At 37.0% G+C, this 23,862-nt stretch overlaps 1 protein-coding gene across 4 annotated transcripts in view; it reads right to left on the reverse strand.

Moving 5' to 3' along the window:
• The window catches only part of LOC100931944 (protein mono-ADP-ribosyltransferase PARP12), a 47,937-nt gene extending 24,969 nt beyond the window's left edge, over positions 1-22,968 (reverse strand). For 3 of the 4 annotated variants that reach the window (XM_023504906.2, XM_023504903.2, XM_023504904.2), the window contains exons 1-3: positions 22,326-22,968; positions 9,270-9,405; positions 467-728 (exon numbers count right to left, since the gene is read on the reverse strand). In XM_023504906.2, coding sequence (XP_023360674.2) covers positions 467-728; positions 9,270-9,405; positions 22,326-22,939 — 1,012 coding nt within the window. In that variant the 5' untranslated portion in view covers positions 22,940-22,968. The remainder of the gene's footprint in view (positions 1-466; positions 729-9,269; positions 9,406-22,325) is intronic. The other variant, XM_023504905.2, reaches the window with a different exon arrangement.
• Between the last annotated feature and the right edge of the window lie 894 nt (positions 22,969-23,862).

Below are 23,862 nucleotides of genomic sequence, written 5' to 3' on the forward strand. Positions count from 1 at the left end.
TGAGTGAAATGTGTTTTTCTCACTTTTTTGCATGGGACATGATGTCTATAAAACATTTTGCATAATGTTGGTCTCCACTGACATTTCATTAATTTTGTCAAACTGTTTTCCCCCCATTCTTTCTTTTTGCTTCTTGCTATAAGGGATTGCTTCCTGGATAGGGCAACAGAAAGATTCTGAAATAAAAGTGAATTCAAAACAAATGATATTAATCAAAATTTTATTGAAATCTTTCTGATCTAAAGATTTCTGACTTAAAAAGTGAGTGAACCCCCGTGGTACCTTCTAGCTCTAAAGATGATCCTATGAATTTTCTTAAATGATGGCCATGGCAAGTTTTCCAAAGGGCAAAATTGAGGGTGGCCAAGCAGTGTGGAGCTTAGAAGATTTCTCAATCACGATTTCAAAGAAAAAACAAACCAACCCATCTCCATACTGTCATTTATGAGATCCCTTCCATTCTTACCTTTCTTCTTGTCAAAAGACTTGCAGATCTCTGAATGCTTATATTTGCAGATTCTCTGGATGTTTAAGATGGCAGAGCTATTCAGCCCTTGCTCTCTCAGCAACTTCATCACATTTTCAGCATGTAGATTATGAGATCTCTTGCATTTTTGAAACCTGCACTCCCCCCAGATGAAGTGTTTACAAATATGGAGCTTGGTACAATTATCCTGGAGATTGCAGGATCCATGGGGCCCTTCACCTCTGTTGTAGTAAGGGCAGACCTGGCATAGAAGGATCAGGAAACATTTCAAATTATTATATGGTCTTTATATTCAAAAACGGTAACATGTAGGCTCAAGATTTGGTATTCTCTTTTTACGTCAACTCAATTTGAACCCCATACTAAGAAATGAAGATGATACTAAAAAATAAAAAACAAATGAAAAAAAAAAAAAAACACCCAACCAACTTTAAATAGCAGCTGTTCCACACAGATCACAAAAATTCCTTTAACTCAATACTAAGAAACTGAAAAGGGTTGTTGTAGAAGTGAGAAAGGAGGAGGAGAGTTTCTGGACCACATAAATTCAATGAGAGAAGTATGATATTGTAACAACAACAAAAAAAAAATAAAACTAGTGTCTGATTAGTAAGAATAATGAATCCCACAAAGTGGTTACATCCATTTGAATTTGCACTGATATTCAAAGATGTAATTTTGTAATTATGGTACCTGGCTGTAGCCCTATGGAAATATGAAATGTGATTTTGAATAATGTGACCACTATACAGGACTCATTATCAGTACTAGTCAGGTCTCAGCTGTATTTTTGTTTCATCAAATAGGTCTGATGTTTTCAGTTCCTTTTAGAAAGGAATCTGGTCAGCCATTTGAGGAAAGTAAAGAAAATGTGGAGTCTCAAATTTATGCCACATGAGGATTAACTTAAGGAACTGAGAGGTTCTAGTTTTAAAAATACAAGGCTCAGGGGCCCACCAATAGTCTTCAAGTGTACAGAGAGTTGGACTGTGAATAAATAATTATATTACTACTTTTTTTGGCTTCAGGGATAGAACAGTAAATTACAGGATACTAAGAGGACCAGTCAAGGTGACTGAATCTCAGAATTATATGAGTAAAGTCAGAAAGATAAGGACTTTTTCAAGTGAGGATGAGAAAACTGTTAGAAGAGGGTACAGCCATAGGAAATATAACCAATTATAAGTTAAAAGATTTTGTTATACAGTCAAATACAAAGTAGAATAAACATATATATTTAGTATTCAATGCCTATCTAGTCCAATCCACTTATGGAAAGTAATTCCTATAAAGTAATGGATAATTGGCTATTTTGGCCTGTGTTTTGAAGATCCGTGATATATTTGGGAAGATTTGTGAAGAATAGTGAAATAACCAATTTTCACACTGACTAAAATAATTTATTATATACTTTTTAAAAAGTAAGCTATACATAATAGAAATGTGTAATATTATACATTATGTGCTTTTTCTGTTTCATAAATGGAAATGCTCTTTTTTGAGGGATATTTATTAAAGTTAGAATAATTTTTTAAAGCTATACTTTTCTGTTATGAGATTGGGTTTTAGGAGGGAAAGGGTCAGTAGGAAATTATTTCAATATCTCAAGGCATGAATAAATGATTAAATTTGATGAGTTAACCAACTAGAAAAGAAGGTACTGGACCTCATAAATGAAAATAATTCTTTGGAAATAATAATTGACATGTTTAACATATATTGGATTACTTGCTATTTAGGGGAAGGGGTTGGGGGGAATTTGAAACACAAGGGTAAATATTGAAAATTATGCATATGTTTTGAAAATAAAGCTTTTCTACTTTTTAAAAAGTAGGAAAAAATTAAATTTAAGAAGCATATAATAAGTACCTGCTATATGTGCCAAGCATGTGTAGGTGCTAGAAATAAAATACAAAAATGGACATCTATAAAAATCTCATTTCATGAGGGAAGGAGTCATTATCTCTTGAAACAACTGTCTGCCTTGAAAAACTCGTTAGGGATTTTTTCTTAAATCAAGAACAGCATTAGACACCCTGGCGGGCCAGACAGTAGATAGACACTGTTTCAAGACTATACCCTGTACTCAAGATGCAGAATAAGACAAATATTCTCAGAGTCTGCAAGTGTGGGAATTTGTTTTGTTTGAATATGCATATTGGTTACAAAAGTTTGAGTGTTTTTTTTTTTCAGATAAGGGGGAAGGGAAAAAGGGTGAAGGGAGGGATAAGATAGCCAAAAATGAAAGAAAAGGTCATTAAGCATTGAGATATGAATATTATATTAATAACTAATATTTCTTCTGTTAAGATCCAACTCCTAAAAAAAAACATTAGTCATCCTTTTAAGGGCTTGGCTAAGTAATGAAATTTATTTTTAGCCTTCAAAGTAACAACCCCAACTGGGTGACCTAATTTCTGTTTAGAGTATAAAACAGAATCCAGTCTGGGCAAACCTTTGCCAAGAGGAATCCCTGTCCATGGTCCCCTCCACTTGAATTTAGGGCAACTCAGCTCATGATGGAGAAAACTAGCTAGAGAGCCAGATGGAGATGGGTTCCCCTGCCCAGATACCTCAAGGCTGTTGAATCTCAAGATCAAGTCTTCTCAGCAGAAGTTGAAGACTTTTAGCTCATTTCTTTATCAAGTGTCCACTAATCAGGATTGAATTCCACTTGTCTGGGGAGTTCCCTTTCAGAAGGGATTTAAAGGCATTTTGGGGTCTCTCTTGATGACTTCGGTTATTGAGAAAAGCCACTAACCATCAAACCAACAACCAATCATTTCTGACCAGCCTAATTAATAAGTTAATAAATATTTTCTTTCAGGGTTTTCTTTTTCACATCATTTTCTAACAGCTCTTGCTGTTGTCATTGGCGACTTCAGTTTACACATTGGTATGTCCCGATATGCTCTTGGTTCCCAGTTCATCAAGCTCCTCAACTTCCACAATTTAACTCTTTGTTAAAAAGGATACCAGGTGGCACCAAAACAGTACATGAGTTGGGGTTTAACAAAGTAGTTTTATGGTCAAGAACAAACATGCTAGTAAACATCAAGCTGAAAAGACAGAATTACATAGATACCAGATGGAATGTCAGCTACCTGGGCATCTTTGATGTATCTGACTTGTTTTGTTGCTTAGACCTTTGGTAGATTAAAATTAAGTATGTGGTACATCCAGGGAATAAGTCTTTGTAAATAGCTGTGCTTTGATAATTTATTCTTCTCTTGAGGCAGATAGGTGGCAGAGTATTAGACTTGTAGTATGGAAAACTTTAGTCTTATGTGTGTATAATATATATGTATGTATAGCAGAAGGGTATAGCATGCTCTAAAATAAGGGGAGAGATGAGGAGATAGGGAAGCAAAGGTTAAGGAAAGAAGACAAAGGAGGGATCTTTCATTAAGTAATAGCAAGGCAAGTTAGGAGTAAAATTAAAGCAGAGTCAGAAGGGATAGGAAAAATAGGTATGTGAATGTATGTATTTATCTACATATGTATACATAACTATAGCCTGCTTGGGGGTAGAGGAGATGAAAGGAGGGGGAAAAGAAAGTAAAAAAGGTGCACAACAGAGAACAAAAGAACCTATAAGGAAATAAAGATGGACACCCATGAATATAACTTCTACTAATATATATTTTCTTGATCTGATAATTTGTTATTTTTTTAATTCTCCCTGATGTTCTGCTATGCATATGACCATGTTCTCTTTTGTGTTTTATGTTCCTTTTCCGTTTTTCTTTGTTCTTTTAATTTTAATAAATAATTTTTAAAAAGAGTAACAGCAGACAAATTAAGAGCAAAACAAAGCAAACATTTTAATTTTCTTGGATATGCTGAAAAGAATTACTCTACTTCGAAAGGTAGTTTTAATAATGACTTGGTCAAACTAAACTTTTTTTTCAATGAATAAGGGGAAAAAATATCCGTTTTACCTATATCCTAGGATTTTGTGATAAAGGAATAGAGAAAGGGAAAAGAACCGTTGTAATATGCTAGAGGATAAATAATAAGCAATGACCTTCTATTGTCTTTTGATAATTTGAGGATAACAAAATCAGGCTTATAGAAGGGTATAACCTCTATCTCTAGTCTAATGTTCTTTAGGGGGTATTGGAAGGGATTAAGCATGGACATAGCACCTACTCGGTAGTAGGCATTGAGCTAAATGATCCTTACAAATATTATCTCCATTGATCTCCCAACAGCCCTGAGATAGACACTATTATTATCCTCATTTTACAGATGAGGAAACTGAAGTACCAAGAAATTAAATGATCTCCCCCCATACTCTCAGAGGTAATAAATATCTGAGACCAAATTTCAATTCAGGTTTTCTTGACTCCAGGTCCAGGTTGGTTGTTCAAAATGACATCAGCATGTTGCGGTCAAGGTACAGTACATCCAACCACAGCTAGTCAGAAGGCTCTATCACAAGTCAAATATAAAAAGTCTACATGAACATTTGGACTGGAGATTTACACATCTAAATTTGTACATCTCATGTTTCTTTTGACCTATTCCAATTCTGCTTTGCTCACAAAGCACAGTGTCTTCTTATAATTTGGGTACCCATACTGGGTGGTCCTATGCCAGTGTCTCCCAGGTCTCACAAGATTCCAAAGTTCTTCAGAGAGATTAAGAGTGCCTTTGTATCATCTCTTTAGGACCTTGATTTGAGTGCTTTTCTTGTGTAAATTCTTTATAAAATTGTCCTGTTAAAATAAACCCCTGTGAACTGCAAAAATCGAAGGAACTCCAGGTCCAAAGGAGAATGTAGAACTGTGGAAACCACAATTTACAAAGATTAAAACTCAATTTATTGCCTAAGAAGAAAAGCTCAAGCTGGAGATTGAGACAATGTTCTCATTTATTCAAAGGGGAGTGGGAAAGGGTTAAGTATTTACACACATTTGAGATAGTTAGGGCTTTTTGGTATATTCATGGCTGACAGGACTAAGGGAAAGTAACATTGCACAGTAGTCTGACACATAGTAGGCATTTAATAATTTAATTTTTCATACCTTAAAACTACACTTAAAGACTTTTGAGACATTCCATACCTCTTGATATTATATAAAGAGACATCTTGTCTCACAGTGGATAGGTACAACTTAAGTTTCAACACAGAGATGGAGCCAGTAGAATTGTATTTTCTCTTATTACCCACATGAAGGCCGATAGGGTTTTTTATAACAATTAACAAGATGAATTACAACAGGACAATCCCAGTGTAGACATTTTATTGAGGAGTGGGTTGCAAGTCATCTCAGATCCTCCCCATTATTTCTTTTTTTTTCCAAAATTTATTTTATTTAAAGAAATTGAATTTTTAAAATTAAATTAAAAGTTCCAGAATATTTGAATTGTTATTTTCTTGTTTCTTGAAAAATATTCTTTGATCTGGGAGTTGAAATTTGGCAATAATGCTCCTATGTGTTTTTCACAAAGGATCTCCACTAAGATCAGTGGATTTTTTCTATTTCTACTTTCTCTTCATGTTCTATTACTCCAAGACAATTTTCTAGGGTTATTTCCTGCACTATTGGGTCAAGGTTCTCTTTTTGGTGACAACTTTCTGGCAGTCCAATTATCTTATATTTCATGTTACTCTTTGGGGTAAAAAGAAGCTTTTTTTACTTCAGTGTCCTCCTCTGAAGATGAACACTGATCTTCTTTGTTCCCATAACAAGGGAACATAGTAGATCGCCACTAAAAATTACTGTGCAGCTAGCCCAGATGTATTTGCACTTCTGACAGGTGGGTTTTAAAGTCACCTCGGCTCCTTTTCTCCAGATCTTTTAGGGTTGTATCAGAAGAACCCCTGTTTTGCCCAAGTGTTCTTGGTTTTTCACCAGTCTATGTTTGGCCTGAAGCACAAGTTTGTTCTATTTGTGGGGGAAATCAGGAGAGCTTGAAATTTACCAACCTACTCTCCCATCTACCCAGAATTCCCTCCATATTATTTCTTCTTTGGGAAAATGAGAGTAATCCTCTAGTGATAGGATCAATTGGCGGGCAAGGGGTTTTGCTAGAAAACTAGAAGGGCTATGACTGATTCAACTTGAATTTAGTGAAGTGGACAGAGGATGAGAAACGGAAAACAATATAGTGATAGAGATTCAATTCACAGTAAAAGGGAATCCAGGAGTGATAATTACAAGATAAAAACCTAAGCTTTGGGGAAGTCTGTTAGGTGAAGTTGCAAGAATGAAATTGTAAACTAGTTTCCAAATGCTCATCATTACAAAATGTTCAATGACACACTTATTTCTTTTTTGGCTACCCCACCCAATATAAGATTGAGATAAATCACAAGAATAGAATCGTGAACCAAGTGAATTGAGGTTATCCGAGTAAAATTTACTGCAGTGGGGAATATTAATTCTAACCTGACTTAAGTCTAAACATTAGAATTAAAATCAATTTTGCACTACTAATTTTAATTATTTGTTCCCTAGTTACTTCCTTTCTTGGTTATGCAAACATCTCCTTTGATGGAGCTACTACACTAATCAAGTTTGCTTACAGTTTGCTTTCTTATTTTGCATTTTAGAATCTCAATATTAAAAATTATTATAAGTCACTGATTCTAACTTTCCAGTCAATGAAAGAATCCTTTCTACAATATCCCTGTTAATTTTGCCCTTTTCTTAAATATTTACAGTGATGGATATTTTATGATTTGTTTCATAAGGCAGTCCATTCAATGTTTATGTTACTTCTCTTGTCTTCTCAACATTCTACTAACCCTCAGAGTTTGGGGAGGACTAGCAATTCTGTTGTGAAGGCTTGCTGGACAGAAAGATGGAAGTAAAGCTTTCACAAAAATAGAGCAAGGTCCCAATAAACCTTTTGCAGATTTTGTGGTACGTTTGCAAACAGCTGTAATAAGAACCATTGGAGATAATGCTGCCAGAAATAATGACCAGACATCTGGCTAAGGAAAATGCGAATGAGGTTTGCAAAAGAATTATATGGGGACTAGACAAAGATGCTCCTTTAGAGGAGATCATAAGACGCTGTGCCACAGTGGTCACAAATGCTTATTATACCCAAACTATAATGAATGATGAACATGGAAAGACAGGGTCCCTCTTGGCAAGAGACTTCTAGAGAAATTCGTTGAGGTCTTCAGTGTGGAAAAGTTGTACATTTCAGAGCTCATTGTAGATAGGGAGATAGAATGAGAAGACAGGGTGAGAGAAAACCCAAAACCCCAGGTCCAAAATGTAACCGAGGCTTTCATTGGGCCTCTGAATGTAGATTGACCCAGAGAAGTGAGAAGCAGGGCCCAGCTCCTAAGTATCAATCAAGGGACAGGTGGGGCATGATAGCAGCTGAGGTTACACCCAGATAGTCTTTAGAAATTCAGGACTCTGATGTCATTAATCAACAGAAAAGCAATCAGGATTACAGTTGGAGAGAATAAGATTTTTCAACCCAACAGGGCAGTGTCCAGTGCAAACAGCTCCAATGTAATTACCAGGTGATGAGAAATCCCAAAAGTGGTCAATAGAAGGGACCAGATAGGACCCCTTTTCAGGGTTCCTCATCTACTTTTGATGGCTACTTGACACCAAACTATCAACCTGTGGCTCCAAGAAACATGCATAGTGGCCATAACTTGGTCAAACCAACTCAGCAGACAGAATAAACCAGGTTGAGGGTAACCTCATTATAAGGAATTATAAGGATGTCTCTGAAGATGTTAAGATTTTCCCCAGTGGAATGGGTGGATGAGAACAATTTCTTCCAAAGGCCATGCACATATACATATATAGAATTGTATCTTATTTAGCATTACATAATTGTAGAATTGAACAAATGCTGGAGATCATCCAGCTCGAGTTCTTAGTGGGGTACGTAAATCTGCATGTGTATGTATGTGTTTTCTTTAAAAAAAAATTCTGATAATTGTGTTTCAATATAATTTGTTCCCATGAAATTTCTCTGTATCTATATGCATTTAAAAGCATTATTCTTTTTTTTATTTTTTAATTTTTTTTTTTATTTAATAGCCTTTTATTTACAGGTTATATGCATGGGTAACCCTACAGCATTAACAATTGCCAAACCTCTTGTTCCAATTTTTCCCCTCTTCTCCCCCACTCCCTCCCCTAGATGGCAGGATGACCAGTAGATGTTAAATACATTAAAATATAAATTAGATACACAATAAGTATACATGACTAAACTGTTATTTTGCTGTATAAAAAGAATCAGACTCTGAAATATTGTACAATTAGCATGTGAAGGAAATCAAAAATGCAGGTGGGCATAAATATAGGGATTGGGAATTCAATGTAATGGTTAAAAGCATTATTCTTTAAAAGGATTTCAAAAGCTTCACCAGGCTAATCTAGGTCAATATTCTCATTGTAGAGGATAAGTAAAGTACCCCAGAGTGGTTTAATCATTTGCTAAGATCATTTAGCTGATGAATCATAAAGCTGGGACAAAAATTCTAGATCTTCAAACTCTCAGTCTAGTATTCATTTTAGCATACCTCTTAGTTCAATGCTACACTGTTTCCAGAGTGAAAATCTTCAACAATTCAGTAACAGATTGATTCTAAGACCATTTGCTCTCAAGAGACCTGTGCCACCAATGGTAACCACATTCTTAACCCCATTCTTAAGTGCCTTGGGTATGCAATCAGTAAGGGGCCCTGTATTTAGTAGGCACCTTGATACTGGATTCCTCTAGCACATTATTATTAATATACTGGATTCCTCTAGCACATTATTATTAATATAAAGTTTCTGTGACTCACCTCAGGCCAAAGGAAAGGATCATTCTGAAAAAGCAGGACTTTGAGTTCTGATTCATTGATGCTAAAAAGTGCATTATTTTTCAGAATTTTGCTATTTCCAGGCAAATGAATATCATGGGAAAATCTGCATTTGTACCTAAGGAAAAAATGAGATACATGAGCAAAATTTTAAGGGAATGATAAATAAATTATCTGTAAAGATTAAAATAATAACACTACCCACCTCCCAAGGTGGTTGAGGGGATCAAAATCACGATTTAATTGAATGTAATTGTTTCATACCTACAAGTGCCAAGGTTAAAAGAATCATGATTTTCATATGCAATAATTTAGAAATGCATCTGAAATTTTGTTTCATGTTTTAAATACATGACTTTTTGATGTTATTCTTGTGCTTCTAGATTTTCTTATATTGTGAGATCTGGGACCATTATCACAGAAATGCTACTAGACAATATCTTTTTAATCTGGATGCAGTCACACATGAATTTGGCTTTTAAAGGGATATAATGAAAAAATAGAAATTGCATTTAAATATTTAGTGAAGTATATTGTTATATAATTCAATTATTTAAATGACAAGATATTTAATTAACTGTATTTTCTTATAATATAAAAACAAATTTTCATTTTAACTATTATGAAAGTGTATATGATGGTTCAAAGATTTAGCTTCAATATGTTAATGATGAGTCAACAGGTATGTGCTGTATTCTAAAGTCTCAGAATATGAGTAGTTTTAATTTATAAGTAAAGGATAAATGAAATATTAACTATTAAGAAAATATGAGGAAAGATTATTCAAGCCCTAAATTGTGGTAAGTGAAATTTTGCTACTTAATGTTAAAATTCTTGGGATTATAATTTAGTATTGTTTTGAGATTCGATTATTGGGATAGTTGTCTGAATTTCCATGAAGTCAATAGTAGAAAATGGCATATGCTGCTTTCTGTGAACTGCTAAAGGTTGGTGTTGATACCTGCAAAGTTTTGGGGATGACTTTGACATGCCCCAAATAAGAACCTTCTGACTATTCCTCCATTTTGCTATTTCCTTTCTGAAAAATTTTCCCACCTAGTTAATACTGAGCCTTGTTTTTGATACACTATAACTACATGATTGGTTATCAGATAGAAATCATACCTGGAATCAAACTGAGCTAGGAAAGTTTTTCCCACTGTTATGAAACAAAACATTGTTACAACTATGTCCCTCTTTTTCCTCTTATACCAAATTTATGTAATCAACTTTTCTAAGTACAATACTAAATCTATTAAATAGATACCTTTTAGAGTGCAGAATATTATGCCACAGTTCCCTTTTAATGTCCTGACCCAGTTCCTAATTGTCCAATTTAGTTACTTTGCCTCAGGTTATAACCTTTCCCTCTTAATGTTTGAAAAGATATAATCATTCCCTCTTAAATGGTTGATGAGATAATGGTTTTATATCTTTAGGCTATAATCATTCCTTCTTAATGTTTGACAGGATAAAAGTCTATCCATTTTAGACATCATTAGAATATCAGTAACCTCTCCAGTACCTACCTCCATTGTGTCATCCTAGGCGCCTCCCCCTTAGGTTATCCTCATCCAGGTACCTCCCCCATTATGTCACTATTCTTGTTATCTTATAAAAATCTATAAAAAGTCAGTGCTGGATTCTTTGAGATGATAGTCTCCTTCAGCCCTGGGATCAACCATGGATCCATTTGGTCCCAGTAAATCTCTCCATTTAAATAAACTATTAAATTGTTCTCCAAATAGATACCTCTTACTATAATAGGAGGCAAATAGGAATATCTTATAATTTAACCACAAATACAAATCTGTATTTGTGGTTAAATTATAACATTGGATAATATCCTAAGGGGGAAATGTCTTATCACTACAAACTACTGAGAATAAATAATTGTCCAAGAAAAGATACCTAAGGACCATGTGCTGATTAAATGGAAAATAAGAATGGGCTACTACGATAAAAGGAGCCTTGATGTTAGCTATGTTTAAGTTTTCTTGGTTACCCTGGTGACATGTAAATCTCTTTCCTCAAAACTAGTCCATTGGGAGCCCTCTAAATAGTTTGATTTGTCCTGATTTATATTATCATGAAAGTATGGCAATTGTGAGAAAACTTTATTGCATTGTTTGAATCCAGTCCTCCCTGGTTGGGAAATGGGACCACTTTTATGTGCTCTTTAGAGATCCTTAACCAAGGACCTATGTTATGCTAATCAGAAACTCAGATTCAAAAATTGATACAAGGAGTTTTCTCATATTTGTCAACCCATATATCTTCTAAGGGCTCCTACCAGGTCTTTCTGACTATTCCTACAACTACTAAATTTGTGGATGTGGATTGCTGGATCACTTGAAGATACCCTCTGCTCCTGAGTGGATAGCAGAACTCTCCAGGGACCTCAAGGTTCATCTATGTAGACACACAAGCAACTGACATCCAGGTGGGACAAATGTCCTAAGATTCCAGATAAGGGATGAATATATATGTCTTAGGGATTTTTGTTGTTGTTTTTGTTTTTTGCCTCTTCCCTTTTGTTATGTGCTCAACTACAAAGACCCTACATTCTTGGATCCCCCTGCTCTTTTCTGTTTGCAAGCAAACAATGGCTAGTAATACCTGGAATATACTTTCCCAATAGTTCTCTTCAAAGCACTCCTGGGATAAAAATGCTTGCACTGGCCCAACGGTCTCCTGTAGCAGACTTACACTTGCTTCTCACTTATTGGCCAAAAGGGTAGAGGTTCTTTCAGTCCCCTTCCATTTGGCCCAAATGGGAACACATCACGATATTAGGAAACATTCTGTCTTCTAGAGTCAAAAGTGTAGCAAGCAAGCTATGCCCTGAACTTGGCATAGCAATAATCCTTTGCACTCACCCTCTAGCAAAATCACATTGTTATATTGTTTTGACCAGCAAGAGGTATTTGTTGAGCTCAAACAAGTACCTGCTGTATCCATGTTCTGGTCATATAAAGCTCTGCTAAGGATCAAACTTGTCACACTGCTGCTGTTACCCCTCACTATCAGGACTGAAACTCACTGCATAGATATTGATATAATTATTGAGATCTTTTTACATTGCCTTAAGTCCCCTGACTAGGGGAAAGGGCTAGGGCCCATGTGTTTTATCTGCTTCCTTGCTTGCCTCATTTGCTTTCCCTCACTTTGAAATTAAACTTCTGTTTGATTCCTGACTCCCCAGTCTTGCCCTCCATGGGTTAGAGGCTGATTCAGTCCAGTTGACAATCCTTTTTAAGAAGTAACAGCTGCTATTTATATCTTCCTTTCCCTGCAAGCCAACTCCACTAAGCCTCCCAGAAAGTGCCTTTCTGCTTCTCCTCCAAAGTTGTAAAAAAAAAATCATGGGGGTGGTGGATAGTACACAGGACTTTGCCCGAGCTTTTCCTGGCTTCCCTCAGAATCAATATTAGATCAAGCCCCTAAATGGATTTTGGAATGACAAAACCCACAAATATTTGGAGGGTAACAAATTTCTAGCAGAAGATATCTTGGGAGGACTTCAGGAAAGGTCTATCTCAGGGGCAAGGGGAACACAGCCCATTGCAAGTGCAACCCCACATGGGGAATATGATGGGAGACTCTTAGCCGACTTACAGCAGTATTGGCAACTCTGTCTTGGTTCCTAAGCCATTGGTTCAGCAGACTAACTGTGAGATCTCTTACTGCAATTTACAGAAGGCAAATAGTGACTCCCTAAACCCTACCACAACAGGCAGGACTTGCCCAACCAGCAGAGGGTGGAAGCATGCAGCACCACCAGCCCCAAGGCAATGTAAAACCTCTCTCACCCTATAGAGTAAGTTGGGGATAATTGCCCCTGTGCCATAATAGCAGATTTCAATGTTCAAAAATGAGCAAAAATGCAAAAAAGACTCTGATCATAAATAGCTATTATGGAGACGGGGAAGAACAGACTTCAAACTTTGAAGACACTAAAGGCAAAATGCCTCCAGATGAAGCCTCAAAGCAGGCTATGAACTGGTCTGAAACTCAAACGACTCTCTTGGAAGAATTCAAAAAGAATCTTAAAAGAGAGTTAGAAGAAAAATGAAGAAAAGAAATGAGAGCTTTGCAGGAGTTTGAAAAGGGAAATGCAGAAATTGAAGAAATTAACTCTTTGAAAATACATTTGGTGAAATGGAAAAATATATATACTGAAGAAAATCACTTCTTAAGAAAATAGAATTGATGAAATGGGAAAAAAATACAATGAACAAAACAACTTAAAAGTTCAATTGGCTAAATGCAAAAGGAGGTAAAAAAAGCTAACTAAAAAAAATAATTCACTAAAAATTAGAAGTGGACAAATGGAAGTGAATGGCTCAATGAGACATCAAGAATCAGTCAAACTGATTTTTCTTGTGCAGCATGATAAATGTAGAAATATAGAATTGCACATGTTTAACATATATTGAATTACTTGCTGCCTGAGCAAGGTAGGAGGAAGGGAGGGAGAAAAATCTGGAATACAAGTTTTTGAAAGGATATATGTTGAAAACTGTCTGAATATATTTTGAAAATAAAATTTTTTAAAAAATCAGTCAAAAAACAAATAAATAAAATGAAAACATAGAAGAAAATGTAAAGTATCAACATTGGAAAAACAACTGACCTGGAAAAAAGTTCCAGGAAAGGCAATTTAAGAATAATTGGACTACCTGAAAACCACAATGAAAAGGGTGCAACATCTTTGAAGAAATCATCAAAGTGCCCTGATATCCTAGAACCAGCAGGTAAAATAGACATTGAAAAAAATCCACCACTCACTTCCTGAAAGAGATCCCAAAATGAACTCCAAAGGATACTGTAGCTAAATTCCAGAATTGTCAGATCAAGAAAATAATGTAAGCAACCAGAAAGAAAGAATTCAAATATTGAATATTGATTACCCAGGACTTAGCAGCTTCCATTTTAAAGGATTGAAGTCCCTGGAATATGATATTCCACAGGGCAGAGGGGCTTGGACTGCAACCAAGAATCAATTACCCAGCAAAACTAAGTATTATCCTTCAGGAAAAAAGATGGGCATTCAATGAAATGGGAGGTTTTGAAATATTTTTGATGAAAAGACCAGCACTGGACAGAAAATTTGATCTTCAAATACAGAACTCAAGCATAAAAAGGGAAAAAGGGAAGGGAAAAAAAATTTGTTTTTTAAAGGTTAAAATGTTTACATCTCCACATGGGAAGATGATCTATGTAACTCTTAAAAACCATATCTTTGTTTGCAATTCTCTGATTAATAATGACTTGGAGCATCTTTTCATATGGCTAAAAATAGTGTCAATTTCTTCGTCTGATAATTGTCTGTTCATATCCTTTGACCATTTATCAATTGGAGAATGACTTGATTTCTTAGAGTCAATTCTTTATATATTTTGGAAATGAGGCCTTTATTGTTTCCCTTCTAATCTTATCTACATTAGTTTTGTTTGTACAAAAACTTTTCAATTTGATATAACCAAAATTTTCTATTTTGTGATCAATAATGCTAGTTCTTCTTTAGTCAAAAATTCCTTCCTCTTCCACAGGTCTGAGAGGCAAACTGTCCTATGCTCTTCCAATTTATTTATAATTTATTTATAATCTCATTCTTTATGCCCAGGTCATGAACCCATTTTGACCTTATCTTGGTGTATGGTGTTAAGTGTGTGTCAGTGCCTAGGAGTAGAAGCACTTCTTAGGGGAAAATTATGGAAAACATTGCAATATAGCAAAAAGAATATTAAACTTGTAGTTATAAGTTCTAGTTCTAGGTTTTGAGGTTGTTTCCATAGTTTTAAAATGTGAATTATCTGGACTTGAGAATCAAATGTGTGCAAGTCTTCTGAAAATGATAAACCCTTATGTTTTGAATTGCCAGTCCCTTCTAAATGTGATGCTACTGGAGGCTTCTGAACAATGGAAAAAGTTGATTATTTCCAAAAATTAAAAAAAATGTAGATAAGATTTGGAAGGAAGACCCACAGTAGAGAAGAACTAGGAATCTTTTTTTAACATTCTGGACCTAAAGTGTCAGGAAATAATCTTGGGCTGCAGGTTACCCTTTACTAACAACTCATTTAGAAAAAAAAATTTTAAGGGGAAGGTTTTCCTTGTCACAACCCTGGAGAGTTCTTCATTCACAATTTTTTTTGCCTCTTTATACAAGTCTTCCTTTCACTCACCAACCACCAATAATAAAACAAAAGAAAGAACTTTTATCTTCATGTTCTCTATTATCACCTCTTAGAAGGTAATAATTATAGAGAACTCTAGCTTCTGTTTGTACTTTAATAATGAGCCAGATTTTCTCTGACACTCTCCTACCTTTGGTTAAATTCTTGCTAAGATACTTTGGGTACCAAATCATTTCCAATGGAGCAGTAATGAACTGAACCAGCTACATCCAGCAAAAGAAGCTGGGAGATGACTAAAAACCATTATATTGAATTCCCAATCCCTGTATTTTTGCCTACCTGCATTTTGGATTTCCTTCACAGGCTAATTGTACAATATTTCAGAGTCCGATTCTTTTTGTACAGCGAAATAACGGTTTGTTCATGTATACTTATTGTGTATTTATATTTTAATATATTTTAATTTTATATTACATTTTATATTTTAATATATTTATATTTTATATATAATTTATATTTTAATTTATATTTAACATCTACTGGTCATCCTGCCATCTGGGGGAGGGGGGGAGGGGAAGGAGGGGGAAAAATTGGAACAAGAGGTTTGGCAATTGTCAATGCTGTAAAGTTACCCATACATATATCCTGTAAATAAAAGGCTATTTAAAAAAAAAAAATACTTTGGGTACCAACCCAATGTGGCCATGCATCATTACCCTTCCAGCTCTGCTTCTGACTCTCAGGATTTCCTCATTTATATACCCAAAAGGATGCCAAAATCCCCTTTTCATTTCCTTTCTGTATTGTCTTTCCCCATTAAGAAAGTAAACTCTTTAAGGGAAAGAATTGTTTTCTTCTGCTTGCATTTGTATCTCCAGTGTTTTGCACCATGCCTGCCAGTCACTTAATAATTGCACACTGCCTTTGCAAGCTTGTCTTTTTCCTATTATACAAATGAGACACTTCCAATTCTCAGCTCTGGGCATTTTCTCTAGCTCTCCCTCACACCTGGAATGCTATTCCTTCTCATGCCCATCTACTGTTTTCCATGACTTTCCTCCGGTCCTTAGTAAAATCTTATCTTCCCTAGGAAGCCTTCCTTCTCATTTATCCTGTAAATAACTACTTTGTGCATTGTTATCTTACCCTAGGATTGTGAGCTCCTTTATAACAAGTATCTTTTGCTTCTTTTTCTATCTCTAAGCACTTGGCACAAAGCTTGGAACACAGTAGATGCTTAATAAATGTTTATTGGCTGATCAAACAGCAGGACCTCAAAACCCTAAATCACCCCCCATATTTTGGAAATTCAGTGTTAATCCTAGCTATTAATTCCGAATTGGTTATGACTGTAGTCAATTCCCAATTTGGGGTTAGAAAGAGTAAATGGATGGACCTAAAATGCTATGACTACAATCAGTGATCCCAAAGGATTATTGTGTAGTGGTACTATTTTCTCTTTCTTTTCTAAGAGTTCTTGCCACACCCCCAATACTCAGATTAGATTAGACTTGAAACTCTGATGGGATAAGAAGCTGGGAGATTAAATGACCTCTTGAAAGTTGGTCAACTCTTCCCCTTTCCTTCCCTTTCTTCCTTTTCTCCTCTCCCTTTCTCTCTCTCCCCTTCCTTTCTTCCCTTTTCCTTTCTCCCTCCCTTCCTTTCTTCCTTTCCCTTTTCTCTATCCACATAGGGTATCACACACATCTTCATTTGGTTTTTTGTTTTGCTTTGATTCTTCATTGCAAAAACCTCCACAAAAACCAAGATATCTTATTTTGGGGTTTATTGGCTAGATTTAATTCTTAAGGACTATGTCTTAAACCTGAATCACTCATAATTGATTGCCAATAACAGGTCTCAAATAAAAGCCCAATTGGTAGTGGTTTGGGCCCAGATTGACTCAAAATGATTGTAATTAGATGATTGTTTGTTTCAGCCAGAAACCCTAAGGGTATCCAACCTCCCAGATTGGCGATTCATGACTAAAACTTCAAGGAAAGAGCAATCTCAGAACAGAAGTAGTATAGAGTAGTACAAATTTTGTACAGGAGTGATCTATGGGTGAATCTGAAATTGAATTGTACTGTCAAGTGATAGTAGTTGTAATACACAACCTACAACACTAGGAAATGGGCTTGATTTTAGTGGATTCCACTTCTATATGTTCAACTCTATTCCAATTTCTAGGAATTTCTGCTTCATCATTTTTTCTATCTTAAGTCACTTTTTAAAATTCACATTGATATATATGTATGTATATATGCATACATAAATAAGGATCATATATTTTGTGTAAGAGAAAGAGAAAGAGAAAGTGGGTGATACAGTAGATAAGAGTACCAGGCCTGGAATTAGGAAGACTCTTCCTGTATGAAATCTGGTCTCAAACACTTACTGGCTGTATGACTGGAGGCTAGTCACTTAACCTAAACTATAAAATGATGTCTGTCCATATAAAATGATTGTCCAGCTAAAGAAATGGCAAACCATTCCAATATCTTTGCCAAGAAAACTGTAAATAGAATCACAAAGAATAGACATGACTGAAATGACAACAAAACATACATAAATAAATATATACATATATATGATCATCCTTACATGCTCACCTAATCAATTTAATCTTGTTGTCCACAATTAACTTTTCACACTGATCTTCCTTTTATTCTTAACTAATGCTTTAGAGAAGAAAAATCCCATTAAGTACCACAAATTTCATGAATTGGCATATAAATGGGAACTCTGTCCCCACTGTCGGTATCCCCTACTGTAGTCGAATCAAATCTGTGCATCAAAATTAGAAGGAAGAGTTAGAGAAGAAATATATTGGAAATTTCACATAGATGGAAAATTCCAGTTTATTTTAGGAACAAAGAGAAATAGGAACAGAGTTGTGAAGCCCAAGGGTTCCAAGTACAAAGAAGGTAGCAAAACAGAACAAGGTTGGTTGATAACTTATTTTTGTTAGCAGATAAAAGCTAACATTTAACAATTACTAATATTTATATTACTAACATATATTAACCCTGTCCTAAGAACTTTACAATCATTATTTCATTTAATCCTCACAACAATTTATACAAATGCTATTTACAGATGAGTAAACTGAGAAACAGAAATTAAGTGATTTTCCCAGTGTCACATAATTATCTATGGCTGCATTTGAACTCAGGTTTGTCTGACTTAGGACCCAGAGCTCAATCTACCGGCACTACTTAGCTGTCCATTTACTGACTGGCACCATCCCCTCTCAATCTATGCTAAGTATAAAATTCTGGACTTGAGTCAAGAAGGCAATTTTATCTACACTTCTACCCTATAAATTTTCAATTTTGAGAAGTAGCCAAAGGGCATGGGTGAAATGCAGTAAAATCCTTTTCCTCTTCCCCTAAGTCCCTTTTGGGGACTTCCATTCTCTGTTCTCAAGATTTTTGAGGGTATCTAGTAATACTCTCTACTTTCCCCTTCTTTAGGAAGGACTTGAGTTAGGTATTTATTTTGAGGAAAAAACACAATAAATTTAAGGTACAATGACAGGCAGGAAAAGCCATTTACTTTAGAGGGGTGGGAGCATTTGTCAGAGGGAAATGGAGAAAAGTATAAATACTGGAATGATGAAACAGTTGGATTAAGGTATCACAGGTTTCTCACCTGCGAAGGAGAAACTCCTACAAAAGGAACATTGTGTCAACTATCCCTATTTCAGGGATCTAAGGAAATAAACTTCCTTATTCTCAATGTCACTGAGTATAAGCATTTCTTCTGACATATAGACAACACGAGTTACTAAAAATCAGCACACTGAAAAATTGAACAATAAAAACCACAGGGTTTATGGGGAAATGGGGTTGGGAAAGGTAACACTTAAATCAGTGGTTCTCAAACTTTTGTTTTCAGTATCTTTATCCTATTAAAAATTATTGAGGATCTCTCCAAAGAGTTTTTGTTTATCTGGATTATATTTATAGACATTTACCATACTGGAAATAAAAACTATTTTTGAATTTGTAGACCCTCTAAAAGGGTTTCAGAGATCCCCAGGATTCTTAAATATTGAACCAAGGAAAGTTCTCATAGGAGGAGCTCTCACTGTAGGAACCAGGACATTGACAACATCAACCAGGATCGCAGCTTTAGTGCAGACTCATGTGAGGTGCCCTGGGGAACTATCATCTCTACAGACCCACAGACAAGACACACACACAGAGCTAGATCCATTTTCAAAGTGTCCATTTCCAAGGCACAGGGACCATCTCCAGTCAGCTTTTTCTCTCAGCAGGTGGTTGTGAGTGGCACACCACAGGCTTTTTCCTACTGGAAGCTAGTTATCTCTTCTTACAAGCCCCACTGCATGATGAAAGCACCAGCTTCTCAACCCATCTGTCCAGATCACCCTCCTCTTGCACTCCCTATCACTAGGATACAAAAATTTGTGTTTCACTCAAACTGTTCCCTAATACTATCAATGACTTTGGAATAAAGATTCCATCAAAATGATTCTATTGCTAATCACCCACCACCACCCTCCTTTTTTTTTTCCTTTTGGACAAATTCAGCATTTTAAGGGTGAGTTTATTAGAACAAGTAACTGTATTATCTGATAGTAATTCATTTTTGTGAAAAGCCTTTTGAAAGCCACCTTTGGCATTTCACAGTATTGGTCAAGTCCCATTTTCTCTGTACTTCAGTTCCCCCTTTCCCCAGGAAAATGGGGAAATATTACTCTTAGTTCAAAATTGGAGATTTTGCTAAATATTTAATATAGTTATTCTATTGGATGATATGTGGGTACAAGAACTCATTGTTCTAGAGGAAAAAAATAAAGAATAAGGAACAGAAAGTGAAAAGGAAGGAGCAGAGGAGGAAGTAACTAGAAACACATTATTTCCCCTACAATCCCATGATTCTGATTAGGCTAGTTTCTCATAACATGGGTTATGCATCAATATGGGTTGGAAAGGTGGAAGTGGAGGAGGAATCTGGCTGCACCATTTTTTCCCAACATATTTAACAAGCAAACAAAAAACCACACCTCTTGTTGACTGTAAAAAAGCTATGACCTTATTGTTCCTCCATTGGCAAGTGAGTGACCTCATGTTTATCAACCCTCTCTCCTCCCCATGATATTCCATTCTGGGATTGAAGGGAAAAGGATTGAGGACGCTAGGAGATTAGATCATCTTTTTGTTGTTGTTTAATCAGCAGTAGTCTTGTCCGACTCTTCCTGCTCTCCTTTCTTGAGATTTGCTCGATAAAGATACTGAAGTGGTTTGCCATTTCCTTCTCCAGTTCTTTCCTTAAACCCAACAATCTTTAATTTCTCTATCTCCTTTGTGTTTCTTTTTCTTTCCTTCGAACAGTTAAGAGGGAACTAGAAGGTAGAGAAGGGGGCAAAGACTTTGGGGTTCACCTTTTATGAAAACTGTTTAAGGAGAAGGTAGGGAAGGGGGCAACCCTTTATGAAAACTGTTTAAGGGTTTCCCAGGGCTCTGGCTGATTCACAAATTTTTTCCCCTCCCACTTACACCTGAGAACTTAAAAATCTTGTATGGTCTGATATAAAAAACCACAGGGATAGGTCTCAAGTAGAAACCCTATTCTAATCATTCCCTCTTCTTTTTTTGTTTTTGTTTAAATCTTTGGCTTCCTTGGCTTCAGGCTTGAGCCCTGGTACAGTATTGTTGGTAGTAGGTGCTTAATCAATGCTTATTGAATTGAACTGAACTGGGGAAATAAGGAAATAATAGTTATTCACCTTAGGGAACTTATTTCCCCAGTTCAATTCAATTCAATAAGCATTGATTAAGCACCTACTCCCAACTATGTACAGTACCAGGGCTCAAGCCTGAAGCCAAGGAAGCCAAAGATTAAAAAAACAAAAAAACCCGATAAATCGTTCCTACCCCACGGGACTTTACATCCTAGAAGCCGAATGGGTTCATTTTCTAAGGAACTCTATTCCTTAAAGTCCTAATCTGTGCTAGATGCTACATACTACGCCAGGCGCTGGCGAAAGAGACAAAAGAGGAAGGGACGGTCCTTGACCTCAGTTTCTATTTTACGAGAGGATCCGATACAGACAGCTCTAGCGATGGGCGGAATCTCTCTCCCCGCCAAGAAATTCCCTTTACCGAAACAGTCTGACACATTCTCTGAAACTTATCATCTAAATAAATTTATAGTATAATATAATAATATATTATAATATATATTATAATGACATGATATTATATATTATAATAACATAATATAAATTTATGGTTTATAAATAATAATATATTATATATTATAATAACATAATATAAATTTATGGTTTATAATTTATAATATAATATTATAATAATTATATATTATAATGACATGATATTATATATTATAATAACATAATATAAAATTATGGTTTATATTGAATAATATAATATAATAATATATTATAATACAATATAAAATAAATCATAATAATTATATTATATATTACAATGACATGATATTATATATTATAATAACATAATATAAAATTATGATTTATAATTTATAATAATATAATAATACATTATGATAATTACATATTATAATGACATAATATATATTATAATATAATACAAATTTATGAATAAATTTATAATATAATATATTATAATAATCATATTATATATTATAATGACGTGATATTATACATTATAATAATATAAATTTATGAATAAATTTATAATATATACATATAATAGACTCTAAAATAGCTCGTATGGAGAAATGAAGGCAAGATACACAATAAATTAAAAACCCCGAGACCGCGAAGGGAGCAAGTAGTGGCTGCGGTCCCTAGGCGAGCCTTTCCCCTACGACTCCGCGAGCCCCCCGGTCCCGTCCCCGCCGGCACCCCCGGACTCACCCCTGCTTTCTGTACCTGCACCTGTCCTGCACGAATAGCTTGCAGAGGTGGAGCCGCTCGCAGCCGTCGCACTCGTCCCGCAGGTAGCGGCCGCAGAGGCGCAAGGGGGTCACGGCCACGGCCACGGCCACGGCCCCGCCGGGGGCCTCGTCCTGCACCAGCAGGAAGCGCTCGGGCCCGGTCTCCCGCAGCGTCTTGTCCAGCTGCGCCGGGGACCAGCCGATCTTCTGGCTCAAATGCCGCACGTCCGAGGAGCCCGCCTTGTTCTCGCACAGGAGCTTGGTGAGGAAGCAGCTGACCTCGGGCTCCGCCATGGTCCGCGGCGCGCGAGCGGCTGTCGGCAGGCGCCGGCTCCCCTCCGCCGTGGAACGGAAAGGCGAAAGCCTCGCCCCGGGCGGACCGAGACCAGAAGGGGGAGGGGAGGGCGCGGGCTGGGATCTCTGTGGGAGAGGAGGGTCGGGAGCCAATCGCGGAGCTCCCAGAGCCCGCCCGCGGGCCGGGCCGGGTCCTCGTCCTTTCCTTCTTTCGTTTCCGGATAAATCGAAACTGCAAGCGCAGGGCACTTCCCCGCCCCCGTCCCCGCAGCCCCGACCTTTCCCGGCAGCCGCGAGCATGCAGACGCGGAGCGCCGTTAGCCGCGCCTCCCCCCAGGGCCCACCCTGCGCGCCCTTTCCCGCAGAAGGCCGGCTCCCAGGCGGGGCAGAGCGCACTTGCTGTGCATACACACATGCGTGGAAAAATCCCCGCCTCGTTGGGTTGTGAGCCCTGCAGGTAGGGGTCCCGGAGGCGCGGGAATCCCTTTGCTTTCGTTCAGATTTAGCCGTTCTCCGCAGGCGCACAGTAGGCGCCTGAAACATTTGCTGCCGTGTCCCGCGGCGAGGGCTTGCTGGAGGGATGACAATCCCGGGGCCGCGGGCGCTGCCTTAGTCCGGCAGTCATGAGGAAGGAAGCGCTCAGTTAGCAAGCTTTCATGAAGCTCTAGCCAAGACTGGGGATACGGAGACAAAAAGGAAAAGCTCCTGACTTTGTGGAGCTTCCCTTCTGATAGGAGAACTGCACCTAAACAAAGAGAGACGCGGAATTGATGAGAAAGATTGCAATCTTTGATTCCCAACCCCCCCAGCTAATGTAATTTGCCCTTTGACTCACAAACCCTGGTCCCTTTGAATTCCAGTAGAAGGTCCGGACCTGTCCCAACCCCCACCCGGATCTGAGCCGACTCCCGGCTACACCCAAAGCCCCTTGAGATGAGCTAAGTCTCCTGCTATAAAAGGGCCACGCTGGGAACCCCTCTTTGCACAGATTTCAAACATGGTGCCCATGAGAGGACCCTCTGTCCGGTGCCCTCCTTGTCTCATCCTTCACCTGTCTCCTACTTCTAAACTCAGTAATAAACCTCTTTTATCAATCTACCTCTCGGGCTAATAAATGCTTTTATTGGGGGCTCCACTACTAGACCTCATTTACCGCCGTATCCTTGCGCCGAATCCAAGGGGGTTGCAGGGGAGCTCTGTTTGACTCCCTGTACCCCAAACCT

The sequence above is a fragment of the Sarcophilus harrisii genome, chromosome 5 (assembly GCF_902635505.1).
Source record: "Sarcophilus harrisii chromosome 5, mSarHar1.11, whole genome shotgun sequence".
NCBI lineage: Eukaryota > Metazoa > Chordata > Mammalia > Dasyuromorphia > Dasyuridae > Sarcophilus > Sarcophilus harrisii.